Source organism: Cataglyphis hispanica, chromosome 16 (assembly GCF_021464435.1).
Source record: "Cataglyphis hispanica isolate Lineage 1 chromosome 16, ULB_Chis1_1.0, whole genome shotgun sequence".
In the NCBI taxonomy this organism is placed as follows: domain Eukaryota; kingdom Metazoa; phylum Arthropoda; class Insecta; order Hymenoptera; family Formicidae; genus Cataglyphis; species Cataglyphis hispanica.
The window spans coordinates 1,716,247-1,733,652 of record NC_065969.1 but is presented as its reverse complement, the minus strand read 5'-3'; the positions used below and the strand labels follow the sequence as shown (position 1 = coordinate 1,733,652).

Below are 17,406 nucleotides of genomic sequence, written 5' to 3'. Positions count from 1 at the left end.
ACACACACACACACACACACACACACATACACATATATATATATATATATATATATATACATATATATATATATATATATATATATATATATATATATATATACATATATGAGCCCAATTCAATCCCTGATTTTGACCAACTATTTTATGACCACCCTGTATATTACTCAAAATCTATTGAGAAATTTTTTGAAATTATTTTTCTGATATGATAATTTTTCACATAGAAAACTTGAAATTTAGGAAGAAATAAAATTAAGATTCACTTATAAAAAATAAAATTGTTGCATAAAATATAATAAATAATAATAATAAATTTGTTTCATTATTTATTTACGTTATTATATGCAAAAAAAAAAAAATTTATTTTAAAATTTACGACAAAATAAACGGAATATTCTTTACTTTTCGCCAAAGATTACGACGGGATCCGACGTAACATCTGACAAATTCAGATGTTTGCTTTTTTCAATAAATTCCGGATCTTCCTTTATCGCCACCCAACCGATATGCGTGAAAAAGAATCCGCGCTGAGTGTTGTGAGGATCAGCAGCAGTATCACAATATTTGTGATGCATACAATGATTTCTCACCCAATTATATATTGTACTCTGTGAACAACAAAATATTTCTATAAAGCAAAATATTATGCTATCAAAAACATATAATACATGAAATATTATTTACGACTTCTCTAATCAATTTAATATCGATTTTTTTTTTTTTAATGCTTTAAAATCAAACGTTCTTTATGCAAAAGCATTAATCTTATCTCAGATGTCATGATGATTAAATTTTTCAATAAAATTTTGTTTATGTATAATTCATTTATAATATGCATTATAAGATTTTTTCGGACTACTTTACTGTCACACTTTTGTAATATACAAAAAAAATAATTGTTTTGTTTGCTGTAAACAGAAGCATTTTTATCTTTTTTAATAGTAATTGTAAATTTACATTTACTAAATTTACAATTACTATTAAAAAAGATAAAAATGCTTCTGTTAACAAACAATTATTTTTTTTTGTATATTACAAAAGTGTGACAGTAAAGTTTTACTCTCGAATTTACATTTACTAAATTTACAATTACTATTAAAAAAGATAAAAATGCTTCTGTTTACAGCAAACAAAACAATTAATTTTTTTTTATATATTAATATATATAAATAATATATATAAATATTATATATATTGTATATAGAGTTGCCGAAATAATGTATAAAGTGAAGCACTGAAACTGAAGACCTACCTGTCCACTCGTGCTGAAGCATATCAGAAATAATATCCTTAATGGTAATTTAGCTTTGTAACACTTGTGACTCCAATATCGATGTGCGCCAGCAAATACGCCGAAATTAGATATGATGTACATACCGATTACTCAAAATATGAAAAGAAAAATTACATTTATTTATTGTATATAATGTTGTTTCTAAAATAACATTTGTTTCTGTAAAATATATAGTATAAAATAATGCGCTCTCTCTCTCTCTCTCTCTCTCTCTCTCTTTTCCTTTTCCTTTCTCTCTCTTTCTATTAATATATTTCCACAAATATAATAATATACGTGAAGATTCATAAAGAATTATCAATATTTTTAAAAAATTTCTCATTATTTATAATGTTAATTTTATTCAGCGAATATGTCAATTAAATAATCGGTTCTTGTTGAGCGTAAATCTAATTTAATAGATCTAAAAATATACAAAATATATAGGTATACTAAAATTCCAGACATCCATAATTATAATAATTCGGCAATTACGGTAAAAGTGTAAATAAACTAAGCTAAGTGCTTTGAAAATTATCCTGCATGAATTTTCGCGAATATCAAATGGCTTCAAGAATAATTGAAGAGATCAATATTATCAATGTAAATTTTTTAAATATACTATGTGAATTTCTTTCATAATGAAAATTTCGATTACTTATTAATTTGATTTATACTCTAATGTATATTAATTTGATTTATACTTTTATATATGTATTTATTTAATCTAAGAGCAGGATTTTCACGCTATGATCGTAGAGTCATTCCATCTAGTTATAACAATTTTTACTTATAAAAAAAATTTTTGAATTTTTTTTATTTACAATTAATGCAATTTAATAGAAATAATATAAAATAGAATGAAATATATAATAGCAAGCAAAAAAAAAAGAAAATAGAAATTGTAATGATACAATGATTCAAACTTGAAGAATAAAAGAAGAAAAGAAAGAAGAATATATAAGTGATAATATCTTATTTTTTATTGCACATTGAAATATTGTCATAGAAATATCTGTGAATTTGTCAAAGAATATAAAAGTACAAAAATATTAATTTTTCATCAAAATGACAGCCATACATAAACTGTCGTGTGGAATGTAAATCTGGTTGTCACAAGAAAAGTGTCCATTAATTGCTGACAGACTGACAATTCATTAATACACTATCTTCTCATATCTTTTTCATTACTGACGTAGTGACATTACAATTATTATTTCCAAAGAACTGGTTCCAAAATCCATTGCTGATCAAGATTTTTAGTACAAGCCGCTATTACAAGCGTATCGTCGTCCGTTGCCTGAAGACACATCTCGGAAGGCATATGCAAAAATACTTTCATCTAAAATCATCACATTGACAATGAAAAATTCACATGAAGAGTACACAGTTATTATAACCAATATTTCACTAGAGATATCCTACTTGTTCATCGTATTGCCATTTTTGTCTTTCAAGACCGCTACATGCCATTATTTTCACTTTCGGCGTTCTTTGCTGCGTATCTCGTTCTGATGCATCCAAACATACACTTTCGTCCGTCATTATCACTCCGTTTTTGGTCATCACGAACATCTGGCTGAGCATCGGTCGCGGTATGCACGAGTGTAGAACCGCATTCCCCGAAGGTTGCGCATATGAACCTTTCGTAGTCGGTCGCATGATGCATCTCTTTGTTGCGGCGTGCACTATCTGGCATGAATAGAATTATGATGACTGACTAATCAAACTTTCTGATATAAAAAGAGAAAATATTAGATTTAAAAATGAGCATTACCCTGCCGAAGAAACGATTGTCCGTAGGAAAGAAGTGTTCGGGCCATACATTCTCCAAGTACCATTCAAAGCTTTTACACTGCAGTTTCTCACGTAAAGCTAATCTCGAACGAACCTGCTGCTTGTATCTCAATCTAGCTGCCTCTAATAAAATGCAAGGTATAGGATATAAAGATCCATGAAATCAGAGAGCTGTCTTATAAAATAAATTTGCGCTTGTAATGGAATTATAAGAATATATAATTTTATTTACCAGGATTGAACTTGAAATAAAACTCTGCCCATTGATCCATCCACACCAAAGCGACTCTGGCAAGATTACCGTATAAGATATCACCGACGCCGCCCGGGAAAGTGTAAGGGGAAGACTTTCGAAAGAGATGCCCAACGTGGGAGCAAGGAGCAATTTCGATACTGCCTCCGCATTGCCAAGTTCGAAATGACAATTCCAAGTTCTCGCCACCCCAGATTCGCATCTCATCGTCATAACTGCCCAATTTAAAGAAATAATCCTTGTTCATAGAAAATAACCCACCTGCCATGGCGGGTGTTCGAAATGGTTCGACTATGTTATCGCGCCTTTCCTTCAACAAACGGCCATTTAATGTTAGCCACCGAAAATGTAAATCCCAGTTGAATGCACCCCAATGGAGCTCAAATGATCTGCAAAATTATTAAAATTCTTAACCTATATTTATCAAAAAATAAAAAAAAAACGATCATGATAAAATTACAAGGTATTGCAGTTTACTGATAAGTACAAGAATAAAATAATTTACCTTGTATAACTAAAAGTATCATCGTTTATTATGTCAATTACTGGAGAGACGACTCTTGTCGCGTTTTTACCGACAGCTTCAAGTAATGGTTCCAACCATCCTGCAAATATTAGATCCATTAATACTGTACATAGCATCACAAAAGTTTGTTCTTGGTATTAACATAATATAATGAAGCTTACCTACCAACCGTACATTCACAGTGAGCATCGAGAAAAGTGAGAACTTCGCCTTTAGCATTGTTTGCTCCCAAAAGCCTCGCTTTTATTAATCCTATCCGTTCCTTAGATCGCAAAACTCTTGTAGGAACACTTAGAGTTTTTATGTAATCATCCAAGGGACTTTTCAAAAATTCTAGTAATAAATAATATAAATAATATTAATAATATAATAAAATAAAAATATAAAAATAATATATAATATATAAATAATATATAAAATTACATAAAAATAATATAAAAACTGTTCATTATAAATAAATAAAATTGACAATAAATAAATAAATATATATATATATATATATATATATATATATATATATATATATATAATGAATTTTTAATGTTTACTTACCTCTTTCACTATTATCATCAACAAGAATAATTTCTTCCAATAATTCTTTCGGCGATCTATTGATGACACTATGCACTGTTCGTAATAAAGTACTCCATGCTTCATTATGAAATACTATAACAATCGACGTTTTCGGCAAATTGCCTAGATTCGCATATCTTGAAATGCATCTGCAAATTTTTACAATAGAACTACTTAAAACTTCACGATTAAATAATATTGAAAATTGATATAACAAAGAAAATTTTTTTTTTTTTATAGATAAAATAGAACTCTTACTTCTTTTTTCTAACATCGGGTAAAGATCGATTTAATGGTATCCTATCACTAACCATTAAATTAAATCGATTAATCTGGTATAATTGCTGCATCTTATAAAAATCTTTTGGATGTATTATTACAGGTTCTCCATTTTTACCTTCAAATGGTCGTGGATCAAACAAATTTTTATTTATAATATCTGAAAAAAGAAATAATATATAATACATTTCTTTCTTTTCAAAATCGTACAATATTTCAAATATAATTATATCTATTACCTTTCGTGATATTTGGAGTTTTTAAAGAATCTACAGAGTCTCCTATGTAATGACCGACTACTACATGAATTCCTCGACGATCGATGTAATCTTTTTGATTTCCATGTGACCTATAACATAATAATTCGAATCATTCCAAATTTAAAATTACATATTTTTAAATTGATTGCAATAAACTAACTAAAAATTTGTTTACCTTATTGAGATGAAGTCATTTTGCCAATCAGTGCTTTTGCCTTGGCTTCTGGACCAAATCAAAAATACGCTTACGAGTATGACAATCGAGAAAATGATCATCGCCAGACGGCGAGATCGTCTCAATCTGAACCACATCGTGTTGCTCGTTATTCCATGATATCAATTGCGTTCATTTCCTCGACGCGTGTCAGCAGAAAGTTCATTCATGTACTGATCAGTTTCGGGAAGTCTCACTTCATTTTTCTTCATTTAATCTGCCTCAAATTATCTCAACGAATCCGGCTTCTGTTATCACGGATTTCTTGTGATCAGCAGGTCGGGTCATTGCAACAAAAAAGGAAGATTCCAAGAATTTCTCGCAAGTAGATTCTAGAAGAAAGAGTGATTGTTATTGCTTTGACTCTAATATCTCATAATTTTCGAAATTTCTCGTGTCTCATATTTTTATATATTTTTTAATATTTTTTTTATATTAAAAAGATATAAATTGTATATATCTTATATTTTAATAAATATAAAAAAATAAAAATTTTTTAGTTCAATGTAACTATTATAAAAAAAAAACTACAAAATAATTAAATTTCAATAAAGCAATACTTGTACTGCAAAGAATATATATTGAATATTTGAAGATAAAATAATTACTTTCTTAAGTTGTAAAAATTTAAGCTAAAAAACTATTGATATAATAATAATTGATATAATAATTATATATCATATATATTTAATAAATTACTACAATATTATACTATAATACAAATGTAATATTGGAGAAATACAAGTTATATTGTATAATCTTGCATCCTTCAAATTCAATTACACTCTAACGCATTTTTAAATAAAAGATATACATTATAAATACATTTATGATGAAATAAGCAATTTATTACCTATAAATGCAGAAACTGCTAATTACATAAAATGTAATTAGCAGTTTTTGCATTTATAGGTAATATACATATATGTAATAATATGTGTATTAATTAATATAATTGTTTTACTTAAAGAGAGACAGAGAGAGAGAGAGAGAGAGAAAGAGAGAGAGAGAGTCTAGAGACAAAGTAAATATCAATACAAGGCAAAAATTGCATGAAATATACAAAAAAAATAAAAAATAAACACTTTATCAATTGATAAGATCGTAAAGCCATATATGTACGTAAATAATTGCTAATCACCTCGCACATAAGTTTTGAAAGCGACTCTCTGTCAAATCACGATAAGGAAGAAACGAGAGTTTCCTGACGCCATTAGCAGTAACTGACAGATGACGTGAGGGAAATGTGAGCGCGTGGATAACGTGATACGTCAACGAAGCTCCAAAAGAGGGCAACAGTATCGCCAACTAGCTTCGCGTACGGCTCGCCACGTTGGAAGACTTTTGACACGGGATACAGGTCGTTACCAGAGAATTGAAGACCCAAGAGAGGGACATACGTTTTATATAAAATATCTCTGTTTACAATCTGAGAATACTGTCAAGGTGAGATCGCCGATCTTTATGTCAACGTGACGTACGAAAAGATTCAAGAGAGCGCGATAAATTTCATCCCGATTCACTTAATAACATTTTTTGACAACATCCACGGAATTTATGCGATTAACTTTTTATTATTTGAACCTTTGCGTGTTCTTATATGATATATATTAAGAAATATCTTCTAGTACTATAAGAACATAATAATAATATAAGATTAATTATAATATATGATATTATGAAATAATTATTTCGCAAGACACTAAAAGTAGATTTTTCTTCTATTGTACGTACAGATGAAAGTCAAGGAACTGCTGAAGACTGTGAATGTAGCATGGTCTCCACCAGCTCAACATCCCATTATGTTAGCTGCTGGGACAGCAGCGCAGCAATTGGATGCGAGTTTTAGTACATCTGCTAGTTTAGATTTGTACTCACTGAATTTACAACAACCAGGATATGAAATGGAATTGCGAGCCAGTGTTCCTAGTGATCATAGGTCAGTATAGTTGGAAAATTAAATTTGTTTAATTTGTTGCTTTGTTAGCTATTATTGTATATATGTATTATCGATCTATAGGTTTCACAAAATTATTTGGGGATCCTATGGTAATAATCCAGCAGGCATAATTGTCGGAGGTTGCGAGGATGGCACTATAAAAATCTATTCTGCTGCTAAGTTACTAGCCAGAGAAAGTAATTGTTTGATAAGTAGCCCTCATCGACATGCTGGTCCTGTTAGAGCAATGGATTTTAATCCTTTTCGAGAAGAAAATCAGTTGGCTACTGGTGCGACAGAGAGCGAGATCTATATTTGGGATATTAATACAAACACACCGACAACTCTCTCCAGAAGTCAGCAATCAGAGGATGTCCAACACATTGCATGGAACAAGCAAGGTTTTTCTATCAGATTGTAATCAAAGAAATTGCATGCCAATGCTAGGAATAATTTATTTCTATGCAAATCTAAGCTTGAAAATTAATATTATTTTTATTTCATTTTACAGTACATTTAAAAGACATTCTTGCTTCCACATTTTCACAATGTTGCATTATATGGAATGTGAAAGAAAAGAAACCGATATTTAAATTGTCAGACACAAACTCGAGGGTATACAATTTTTTTTTTATCTTGACTGATACAATATATGAGAATGTCTTTAGAGAAAATCTTTAACCAACTGTTATGTTTTGGCTATAGGTACGTTGGAAAGTTGCTCAATGGCATCCAGACATTGGAACACAATTGTGCTTAGCATCCGAGGACGATCAAACACCTATTATTGAATTATGGGATGTAAGGGTTCCAACGTCGCCTTTAAAAACGTTGCAAGGTCATCAGCGTGGTGTTCTTTCAATTGCATGGAATCCGCATGATTCGGACCTACTTTTGAGTTGTGCTAAGGATAACAGAATCCTCTGCTGGAATCCTAACTCAAATGCACCGGTATTGTGTAATACTTTTTTTTAAAGAAAAATTTATCAAACTCAAGTATTAATATATTTTTTAATGATAGAATGGTGAAGTGATATGTGAGCTAGCCCAAACAGCCCAATGGAACTTTGATGTGTCTTGGTGTCCAAGGTATCCAGGATTAATTGTTGGCAGCAGTTTTGATGGTCATGCTGTTGTGTACTCTTTACTAGGTGGACAACAGCAAGAAACATCCAACAAGATAATTGATTCATTCCCAGGAATGGATCCCTTCACCCAATCTACAGTACAAACAGGAACAACAGCAGTATTAACAAAAGCTCCCAAATGGTTAAAGAGGCCATTTGGAGCATCGTTTGGAGTGAGTTTTTTATTTTGCTTCGTAAATAAAATTTACTTTATGTTATCTGTTACGTTAAACAATTATTCACCTTTATTCATAATGAAAAACAAGAATTATCTAATAAAAATTAATATGATTTTTAGTTTGGTGGTAAATTGGTAATTTTTGAAAATCAACCTGCCGATTCAGCAAATAAAAAGGGTGACTCAAACAGGAAAGTTATTATATCGCAAGTAATCACACAGCCAAATCTTATTCAACGTTCCAACAAATTGAAAGCAACACTAGAGACTGAGCAATATAGTGACTTCTGTAAGGAAAAGATGGAGAAGTCTCCTGATGATCACACCAAGAAAATCTGGTGTTGCGTGCGTGCTTACTTTGATGACAATGTGACAAAGAGTATATTGGAATTATTGGGTTACAATATTGATATAATGAATAACAAACTGAATCAGTTTATACCTCAAGACGACATGACGAATATTATAGAAGGTGTCTCTAATCTTAATAATGTAAGACTTGACTGATGTTTACCATTTACATTATATATATATGCTTTCTCTCTCTCTCTCTCTTTCATTATTCCAATATCAATTTATGCATCTCTCTCATTTGATTTAGGTACTAAATGGAAATGCTATGGTCGGCAATACTGCATTTGATGCCATGGAAGAACAAGGCAAGAAACTAGTACCATCAAACAAATCTGCAGATAGTACTTACACTATAAATACTTCTGATGGTAATCAGCACATATTGATAGCTCTGTTACTATACAACTACTACTGTTTACTATAATCTAAAAAAAACAAAAGAAATTTTAAATGATTGACTGGCATTGTTTTGTAGATGAGGATGGTCTTATCACTCAAGCTATCCTCTTAGGAAACATTGAGGCCGCAGTATCTTTATGCTTTACTAGCAAAAGATACGCTGATGCCATAATTCTTTCGATGGCCGCTGGTCCTGAGCTGCTAGCGCGTACTCAGTACAGGTACTTTTCAGAGCATTCCAGTGCATTAAATTCTCTCATCAATTCACTACTTAGCGAGAATTGGGCGGAAGTTGTCAAGAATAGTGACATAAAGTGCTGGAAGGAGGCGTTAGTTGGTATATTTACAAATTCCAATACGCAGGAACGATCTGCTCTATGTGGTAAGGATGCAAATAAAGTGTTATAAAAATAATTTTATCACAATTATTTGTCATATTTCACAATATGAACTGTATACAATAGATATGCTCGGCGATCGTTTGGCATCGTGCGAAAACCCGGTTCTCAAAAAGCAAGCGCAAATCTGTTACATTTGCTCCGGCAACTTGAATAAGTTGATTGAAGTAGCCAACGCCGACATCCAAGAAGTAGTGGAATTGGTCGTAATAATGCAGAAAGCCTTGGAACTCCAGGGTATCAAGGAAATTCACATAAAAGATAGAATCGCTTCTGTACTGTCTCAGTATGCCGAAATGCTGGCGGCGGAGGGCGATCTAGAGGCTGCTCTGAATTATCTCGGAAACAGTCAAGAGCAGAGAGTTTCAATGTTGAGGGATCGTTTATGTAAAGCTCTAAGTTATGTACAGGAACAGAGGAGTATCGCGAAACCTGCGAATCAAAATTATCACTATGAACAGACTATACCGGGAAGACCGTCGCAGAACTTGCAAAACGCAACGTACAATCCGCTGCAACAGTCATTACAGCAGGCAACACCTGCACAAAACTTACAAAACACGTACAATCCGCTGCAACAGCCATTACAACAGGCAACACCTGCGCAAAACTTGCAGAACACGTACAATCCGCTCCAACAGCCGTTACAGCAGACGACACCTGTGCAGAGCTGGAACACGACTCCGCTGAAGCAGGCTTACGGTGTTCCTACAAATCAGACACTTAATCCTCAGTTTTACGGAATGCCAACATCTCAACCGCAAACGCAATCTACGGTCTACGATCAATATTCTGCACCGCATTCGTATAATCAAATTCCAGCGACTCAGCCTCCTCCTCCGCCACCTCCGTCGGGTTCCAGTTTGAGTACTGGCTCAAGACCGTCCAGTGTCGGACCGCAATCGAGATCAAAATATCTAATTGACCCGTCTGTAAAATCCACTCCCACGTACGGTCAGAGCAGTTTTCCGTCGCCGAATCAGTTGTACAATTCTCAACAAATTGCCCCAGTTCCTGGGTATCCTCTTCAAAACGCATATCAACCTCAAGTTTCTATGTCGAGTAACATCTATGCCAGTCAACCGCCAAGTTTTGTGAATAATCCTAAAGAACCCGAGCCGTACAAGCCGCTTCAGCCGAACATAATGCAGCCTCCGTTGCAGCAAAACACGCCTCAGACTCAAATGTACGACCCTATCAGAGCTCAGCCTCCTCCACAAATGCAGACACACGGCAATGGAAATGTGCCATATCAATTGCCACCACAAGCATCTGGATGGAATGATCCGCCGAACGCAAAAAGTTCTAAAGCGCAGGTAAATCCAGTTTCGAGTTTATTCAGTTGCAATCAATTTAGTCTCGATTGATAGCTTCCGCATATTCAAAAGTTGCCTACATTACTGATATAAGTATATATGTATTAAAATTATGTAGCCAGTACTGGCATTATACAACGCAAACGAAATGTCCGCGGAACATGCGGGTACCAGAAAGTGGAAGGCAAAGCATTCAAAGGGTGTTAAGGTAGCCGATTTCACTTTGAAAATGTTATATTCTACAATATATTATAATTGTAGAATCATTACTGTTATTGTTATCCATGTGTTCTCTTATAGTTCATTAATAGGATTAATCTAACCGAATTATGATATGAGATATTCTTATACACGTGTGATATAAAACTAATAAGTGTGTTGTACAAAGTGTTCACACTGTGCTTTACAAATTTTGAAACTGCAGATTTTTATCATTTATATTCATATTTTATCATAAATTTTACAAGAATCAATAACTTTTTCGTACATTTCTTATTGACATTATCATCCACCAAATGTCAAAGTGAATTTTGGCAAATTGAAAGCTTATATATTTATTTTCATGATGCTGCGAACGCATCAATAACCATTGCAAAGTGGCTAAAAGATTTAAGAAAAGCCTAAAGTAAAGATAAATGATTGAGAATGAATAACATTTATATTTTTTTCAGCCAAAAACCGAATATCAACTGCAAAATCCAATTTTGCATCCATTGCGAAGCAGTCAACCAGAACCAAGTGTAAGTTATATATGTATATATGTATATATATATATATATATATATATATATATATATATATATATATATATATATAAGATTTCTGATATTCATATTTTTTTTATAATTGTATTTTTTTAAATATACTTATATGATTATATTTTTACAAACTTTTTTAATTCAAGATATATTTTACTTGAGAATCTTATTAATTTTTTAAAATATATTTATGTTTATATTTTAACCCAACTATTTTAGCCATTACAACAAGACAATTTCTATCAAGAACATCACTCATCTTATAATGTGCAATATGGTCAAGGCATGTCGAATACTGCACCAGTTAACAAACCAGTTGAACCATTATTACAACCTACAATGCCTGCTGTTCCTGCAAAGATGGTCGAACCAGAAAAATCTAAAGCACCTATCCCTGAGCAACATGTACATCTGAAAACAATACTAGATGAATTAAAAAATCAGTGTTATGAAAATGCAAAGAATCCGGTAAGAATGACAGTTGATAATTAACACACATTACATTATATAGATATAGATCACAAATATAGTATTTGTGATAATAAAGTAACTGTATCAATTTACTTATATTTTTATCGTTTAATGTTGGATGATCGAGTTTGTGTTACTTTCCTAGCAAATCAAAAGGAAGATAGAAGATGTATCTAAAAAACTGGAAGTGCTGTATGATTGCCTTAGAGAAAATAAGGTAAGTCTATTGTACATTATTGTACATTATATGCATTATCAAAATTTATAAATATCCTCTAAATATCCCTCTTTTCAGTTATCTCAGAATACTTTGCAAGGATTACATCAGATATCACAAATGATACAAAATGGCAATTATACAGGAGGATTAGATTTACATACGCAATTAGTATCAGGACCAGATTTTAGTCAAATAGCTTCCTTTATGCCTGGAATTAAAGTATTACTTCTAAGTGCCCTTCAACTAAGCGTTTACATTAGATAGAATCATACATTTAATTGCCCACATACTCGTGATTTTTTTATAATTCTAAATATCCTTAACGATATTATTTGTGCATTAACTTTATATAATAATCAGTATACATCAATAATGTAGCATAATGATATTCAGACATGGATCACGTATATCTTTTATCCACATTTTATATACTTTGAAAATTGTATATTTTATTAGAGAGTAACTTTATAATTTCGTTAATTATCAATCATCATTTATTATTATTTACATATATACATATGAGGAAATAACGAGATATATTTACAGATGATATCTGTATAAAAGATTTCAAGGCAAAATGTGAAAAAAATCTTGTTTTAATAATGATATATGTATATAATTATAATATTAAAATCTGTTATGAGAGAAATAAAAATGAAGAATTTGTTTTTTTATAAATCTCAAAATTTTAATTTCCACTTTATGCTCAATACATATATTTAATATGTAAATTGGGATTTTATGTGATAAATAAAGCAATATGTTCTTTTAATTGTATAAAACTCTACATCATTCTAAAATCTTCACAAATTATTTGTCATTGTTACTGAATGAAACAACATAATTATTTCTAAATATTTCATATATAAAATTTTACTGTGTATCACAAGTCATAACAAATAGCAAGATCTAAAGTTAATTCATGAAATAATTAAAGCATGTAGGATGGCGGTTTTATCATTGACTATGAATTTCTGTAACAATTCGTCTAGAGGATCAATGCCGTCCCGTGCCGCTTGTCGACGCATGGCTTGCTTTACCTCCTCGCGTACTCCTTTATCAGCACCGCGAGTAGCGATACGGCGATCTAAAATAATTATAATTATTTTAATTTACTTCACATATGCGCGGTATGAACATGTCGAAAAAAATGTACTTTGTAAAACCCCCGCGCCTACAGTTATGTCGAGTGATACTCCACCACCATGTTCAGTCCATAAATATGTTAATTCTTCCAAAATATCTACGCATATTATATACGTTTGAAATAACGGGTAAGAAAAACTTCCGCGACTAAGAATTCGTTCCATTATCGCAGTCAAAGTACTAGCTTCTTGTGGCCAATCTATCTGTATTAGGACCAATGCATGCCCAATAGCCAAGTCCCCGACATTTCCAAGTAATGAAAAATTTTCCTAGAATCGTAATCACAGTCGTAATCATACTAGCTGATACCAATCATATATATATGTATATTATGAGAAGAAGCTATTACCTTTATAGCTAAAAGAAGCAATTTGCAACAATATTGTAAAATAGGAAAACGGGCCAGTGTCAAATAATGTAAATGCCTTACGCTTGGAACTGTCAAATTATGAGACACCTTGCCTGTTACTGTGGGTAATGAACTTGCTACCAGAACAATATGTTCCAACATTTCCTAAAAGAGAGATTATTTTTAATAACTTTGAACGACAGAGGAAATATATGGAAATAAAAATATAATCATGTACTAATTATAACTACAGCACACCTTATAATCTCTCAAAAAGAAACATGTACTGGCCAAACGAAGATTAACAGATAAACTTTTGCCTTCTACTGACAATCTAGCTAATACTTCATGATGTAAGCCTTTGTACATTGCCAAATCCGTTAAGAATGGGTTCAACCAGGTATCTAATCGTAACTGTTGACTCAATTTGCCGATTTCCCTTTGAAGATAGTCACTGCTGTGCAATAAGTCCCATAATTTTACTGCCAATGCTAGACCATTACCATTGTAATCACTGTCACTAGTTACTATTACAGCCGTATTATCCTCTCGTTTTCGTTTTTTCAATTTCGGCTCTAGTTTACAGAATTCAAAAGGTAAATATAAAACTTGTAATCACATTCGAATATCGAATATAATATTTTACCTGTGGAAGAATGTATTCCTTCTCCAAAAGCCTCTACTAGGCAATACAGTGTCTCGTCATTGTTAATAAGAGTGGCATGTTCGTTCAATATTCTCAATAATATTACAACTGTACACATCAGTAATTGTCTGACTATAAGCTCATCGCACAGGCCTGTACTGTGTGCAATTGCGTACTGTTGTAATCTATCGCTGTACGTGTCGCGATTCCAAGACGTAGAAAATAAACTGCTCAATTCCCATCCTAATTTCTTGCCTATTAATTCCACTATTTGGAAAAGTCTGTCCCATGGATTTTGAATTTGCCCATCCTGTGGCTGCTGTATATATGCTAAATAAAATTCTACAGCCTTACAGAGCAATCTTAAACTGAGACGAGGATTTAATTCTACTGGAGCAGCACCAAGCAATGGCAATGCATCGCATGCCAATAATCTTCTGAAACCATTTACAGCTCGGCCTGGATGGCTATGTTTCTCGGCAGTTAAGAGAGTCTCCACCAAGCGTGGCTAAAATATTACATAAACAAATAAAATTTCTAAAAAAAAATCTAAACATATTTATTAATTAATATAATAAAATAATTTTGATATTTTAAGGTACATACTCCATGAGTTGCTATAGTTTGAGGAAATCTGCGAAGTAATAAGAGTAATAATTTGCAATGCTCCATCGTGTCTTCGCTGTGATCAGCTGTCATCACAAGCAATCTGTGCTGCAAATCCTGTGGAATGTGTTGAAACATTTGACACAAAAATTCTGCCTCACTGTCACATTGTTCCAAGCGAAGGCATGTTGTTACCATTTCTATCTCTTTCCATATGTCACGATCGTCCGGAAAATTTTGAAATCTATATTTAAGATTATTAAAAAGGAAGTTTCATATATATATTTCGCAAATTCCGCATAGTAATCGATACTCACATTTCGCTGAAGCATTTTGCCGCTTCTTTTACATTTTTTGACAGTTTTTCAATTCGATACGCTTCAAACTAAAAGCAATATAAGAAATATAAATCCCTAGTTATTGTGAATTATTAATTTTCAGAATAATTATTATCATTATTATATTATCAATTTGTGGATAATAAAAAAAAAGAAAAAAATAAGGTAATGAAATGATGGGATATTCTTACCTGAACTTTTGCACTATGCGGAAATAAAGATTTTGCAGTAATTAGCCACGATTTAGCAGCATAAATATCGATCGGCAATGCTTCTTTAGCTCTCATTATTAAATAATCTTCCTTGGATAATTGATTATCCGGACCAGATGGTTTTTCCAACATAATGTATATGTCAGATATAAAACGTAATCTTCCTCAATGTTACAAAAAATACACTTGTCATATAATTTATATGACACTTATATATACATACATATACAACTCCACACATATACACACACTTGTTTTCATCCTATAAATATTTATAAAAAAATAATATTAAATTATTTATTCTCTCATTCTAGACGCTATTCGTAGATGATAGGCGATTTATCAATATATTTTTTAATTGACTAATCAAACTTAACAGTAAATATTTAATTATACGTACCAAATAAATATTTATTGTTGTCAATTCTTAATTTCAATTTCTAATTTTCTGTCAGTGTTTTATAAAAATAATTCAACATTTTATCAATAACGTTAAAAATTATTCGAGAACAGATAGAGACCGCTACACAAGAATTATGTTGGTTATGTGTATTTTGTATTATGTATGAAAAACTATTACTCCCTCATCTCTTCCCCCTCCGTCACTACCAAACATATCTCTGAAAAATTCCTATAGTCGGACAGGTAGTGGTTTGGATTATCGCCATTCCATAATACAGTTATCATTTACTTTTTCTTAATAATTTTAAAATTAATAAAATATTTGACTTTTCTTCTAAAGAAAAAAAAGAGATATTAAATTTATCACATTATTGATAAAATATTATATATATATTAAAAGAGGACCAGAGTCATGCGTCAACTTTACCATCTGTCAAATGGGCCCCAAAAACGTCTGGGGATATAATTGAAGAATAGTAAAATTACCGACCATTTTAGCTGCACCAAAGATAACTAACGAGTATTTAATTGTCCCTCAACCCCTCTCCCCACCCATCCTTATCATTCCATTAAGGATAATCCCGACGTGTGAACGCATTTTACTTTATCAAATCACTATATTTTTATTATCAATGTATTATCAATCTTCATGCTTACAGATTTAGTCATGCTAATTCCCGTAAAAAATAGCGTATTTCATTATTTATCATTTTGCTTTTTATTCATTAATATTGTCTTTCATTATAGCGCTTTAATTATACTATAATTATATAATATATAGTTATAATTATAGTTATAATTATACTTAAGAAAATATTTAAATATCTCAATATTTTATAATATATTGAAAATATAAAAGTATATATACATGTGAGATAGCAGAAATAAAAGTAGTCTTATTTTTTATGTCATTTTTAATTTAACGTAAAAATGTTTAAATGTTAAAAAGAGCAAAAATATCTAAATGTTAAAAAAAGCAATATTTTTCTTTAAATTGTAAGATAATTAAATATAATACAAAAAGTGATTTAGAATACATTATTCAAATTTTCCTTCAATTACACTTAGGTGCTGGATGTAATTTTCATATCTTTATACACATATCAATTAAGGGTCTTTTAAAGAATAAAAAAAATCGATCTTTAAAATTTTCTTAAAAAATTCGCAAAATTGACGTAGTTATAAATAAAAATTTAAACATATTTTTCTCAAAACTTTAGTTTCAAAATCGGTTGTGATGGCTACCTTGAAAACTAATGGGCCAAATAATTTCAATTTTTGCTTCCTCATAGAGCAAGCTTTGTTTTTAAAAAATGTTTGGAAATTTTTTTTTCTAATTTTGATGCCAATCTGTTTAGAATGTTTTAAA

The 17,406-nt window shown here is 31.2% G+C and overlaps 4 protein-coding genes across 6 annotated transcripts in view; 1 reads left to right on the top strand and 3 right to left on the bottom strand.

Annotated features, from left to right (window-relative positions):
* The window catches only part of LOC126855601 (acyl-CoA Delta-9 desaturase-like), a 34,243-nt gene extending 32,818 nt beyond the window's left edge, over positions 1–1,425 (bottom strand). For both annotated transcript variants that reach the window (XR_007688259.1, XM_050603410.1), the window contains exons 1-2: positions 1,256–1,425; positions 406–611 (exon numbers count right to left, since the gene is read on the bottom strand). Coding sequence is in view for 1 of the 2 variants with exons in the window: in XM_050603410.1 (XP_050459367.1) it covers positions 406–611; positions 1,256–1,378 (329 nt within the window). In the remaining variant the exon portion in view is untranslated. The remainder of the gene's footprint in view (positions 1–405; positions 612–1,255) is intronic.
* An 812-nt stretch (positions 1,426–2,237) lies between these two features.
* LOC126855583 (polypeptide N-acetylgalactosaminyltransferase 1-like) lies at positions 2,238–6,418 on the bottom strand. The gene is made up of 11 exons (XM_050603388.1): positions 6,320–6,418; positions 5,140–5,510; positions 4,944–5,053; positions 4,684–4,864; positions 4,405–4,574; positions 4,018–4,185; positions 3,832–3,931; positions 3,306–3,715; positions 3,054–3,196; positions 2,702–2,968; positions 2,238–2,618 (listed from the first exon to the last, which is right to left on the bottom strand). Exons 2-11 carry the CDS (start codon positions 5,274–5,276, stop codon positions 2,490–2,492), a joined length of 1,815 nt encoding a protein of 604 aa, XP_050459345.1. The 5' UTR covers positions 5,277–5,510; positions 6,320–6,418; the 3' UTR covers positions 2,238–2,489.
* A 48-nt stretch (positions 6,419–6,466) lies between these two features.
* On the top strand, positions 6,467–12,913 carry LOC126855562 (protein transport protein Sec31A). Of its 2 annotated transcripts, XM_050603342.1 has the most exons (14): positions 6,467–6,624; positions 6,915–7,117; positions 7,199–7,518; positions 7,629–7,732; positions 7,823–8,068; positions 8,139–8,417; positions 8,543–8,914; positions 9,024–9,144; positions 9,252–9,557; positions 9,640–10,889; positions 11,561–11,629; positions 11,867–12,115; positions 12,264–12,335; positions 12,414–12,913. In XM_050603342.1, the coding sequence occupies exons 2-14, from the start codon at positions 6,915–6,917 to the stop codon at positions 12,600–12,602; spliced, it is 3,780 nt and encodes a 1,259-aa protein (XP_050459299.1). In that variant the 5' UTR covers positions 6,467–6,624; the 3' UTR covers positions 12,603–12,913. The 2 variants fall into 2 exon arrangements, with proteins under 2 accessions (XP_050459299.1, XP_050459300.1); XM_050603343.1 differs by lacking the exons at positions 11,561–11,629; positions 11,867–12,115; positions 12,264–12,335; positions 12,414–12,913 and adding an exon at positions 11,008–11,532.
* A 91-nt stretch (positions 12,914–13,004) lies between these two features.
* LOC126855582 (integrator complex subunit 10) lies at positions 13,005–16,211 on the bottom strand. Its single transcript, XM_050603387.1, has 9 exons — positions 16,036–16,211; positions 15,615–15,897; positions 15,403–15,470; positions 15,086–15,329; positions 14,480–14,987; positions 14,092–14,408; positions 13,834–13,998; positions 13,495–13,753; positions 13,005–13,425 (listed from the first exon to the last, which is right to left on the bottom strand). The coding sequence occupies exons 2-9, from the start codon at positions 15,765–15,767 to the stop codon at positions 13,259–13,261; spliced, it is 1,881 nt and encodes a 626-aa protein (XP_050459344.1). The 5' UTR covers positions 15,768–15,897; positions 16,036–16,211; the 3' UTR covers positions 13,005–13,258.
* Between the last annotated feature and the right edge of the window lie 1,195 nt (positions 16,212–17,406).

Coding starts and splice junctions, on each gene's coding strand:
- LOC126855562 (XM_050603342.1), top strand. CDS start 6,915: ATGAAAGTCAAGGAACTGCTGAAGACTGTGAATGTAGCATGGTCTCCA. Junction 9,558..9,639: donor GGAACGATCTGCTCTATGTG/GTAAGGATGCAA, acceptor TGTATACAATAG/ATATGCTCGGCGATCGTTTG. Junction 12,336..12,413: donor ATTGCCTTAGAGAAAATAAG/GTAAGTCTATTG, acceptor CCCTCTTTTCAG/TTATCTCAGAATACTTTGCA.
- LOC126855582 (XM_050603387.1), bottom strand. CDS start 15,767: ATGTTGGAAAAACCATCTGGTCCGGATAATCAATTATCCAAGGAAGAT. Junction 15,471..15,614: donor CGCATAGTGCAAAAGTTCAG/GTAAGAATATCC, acceptor TATTGCTTTTAG/TTTGAAGCGTATCGAATTGA. Junction 15,330..15,402: donor GCAAAATGCTTCAGCGAAAT/GTGAGTATCGAT, acceptor TCTTAAATATAG/ATTTCAAAATTTTCCGGACG.
- LOC126855583 (XM_050603388.1), bottom strand. CDS start 5,276: ATGTGGTTCAGATTGAGACGATCTCGCCGTCTGGCGATGATCATTTTC. Junction 5,054..5,139: donor AATGACTTCATCTCAATAAG/GTAAACAAATTT, acceptor ATTATGTTATAG/GTCACATGGAAATCAAAAAG. Junction 2,619..2,701: donor AATGGCAATACGATGAACAA/GTAGGATATCTC, acceptor TGATGATTTTAG/ATGAAAGTATTTTTGCATAT.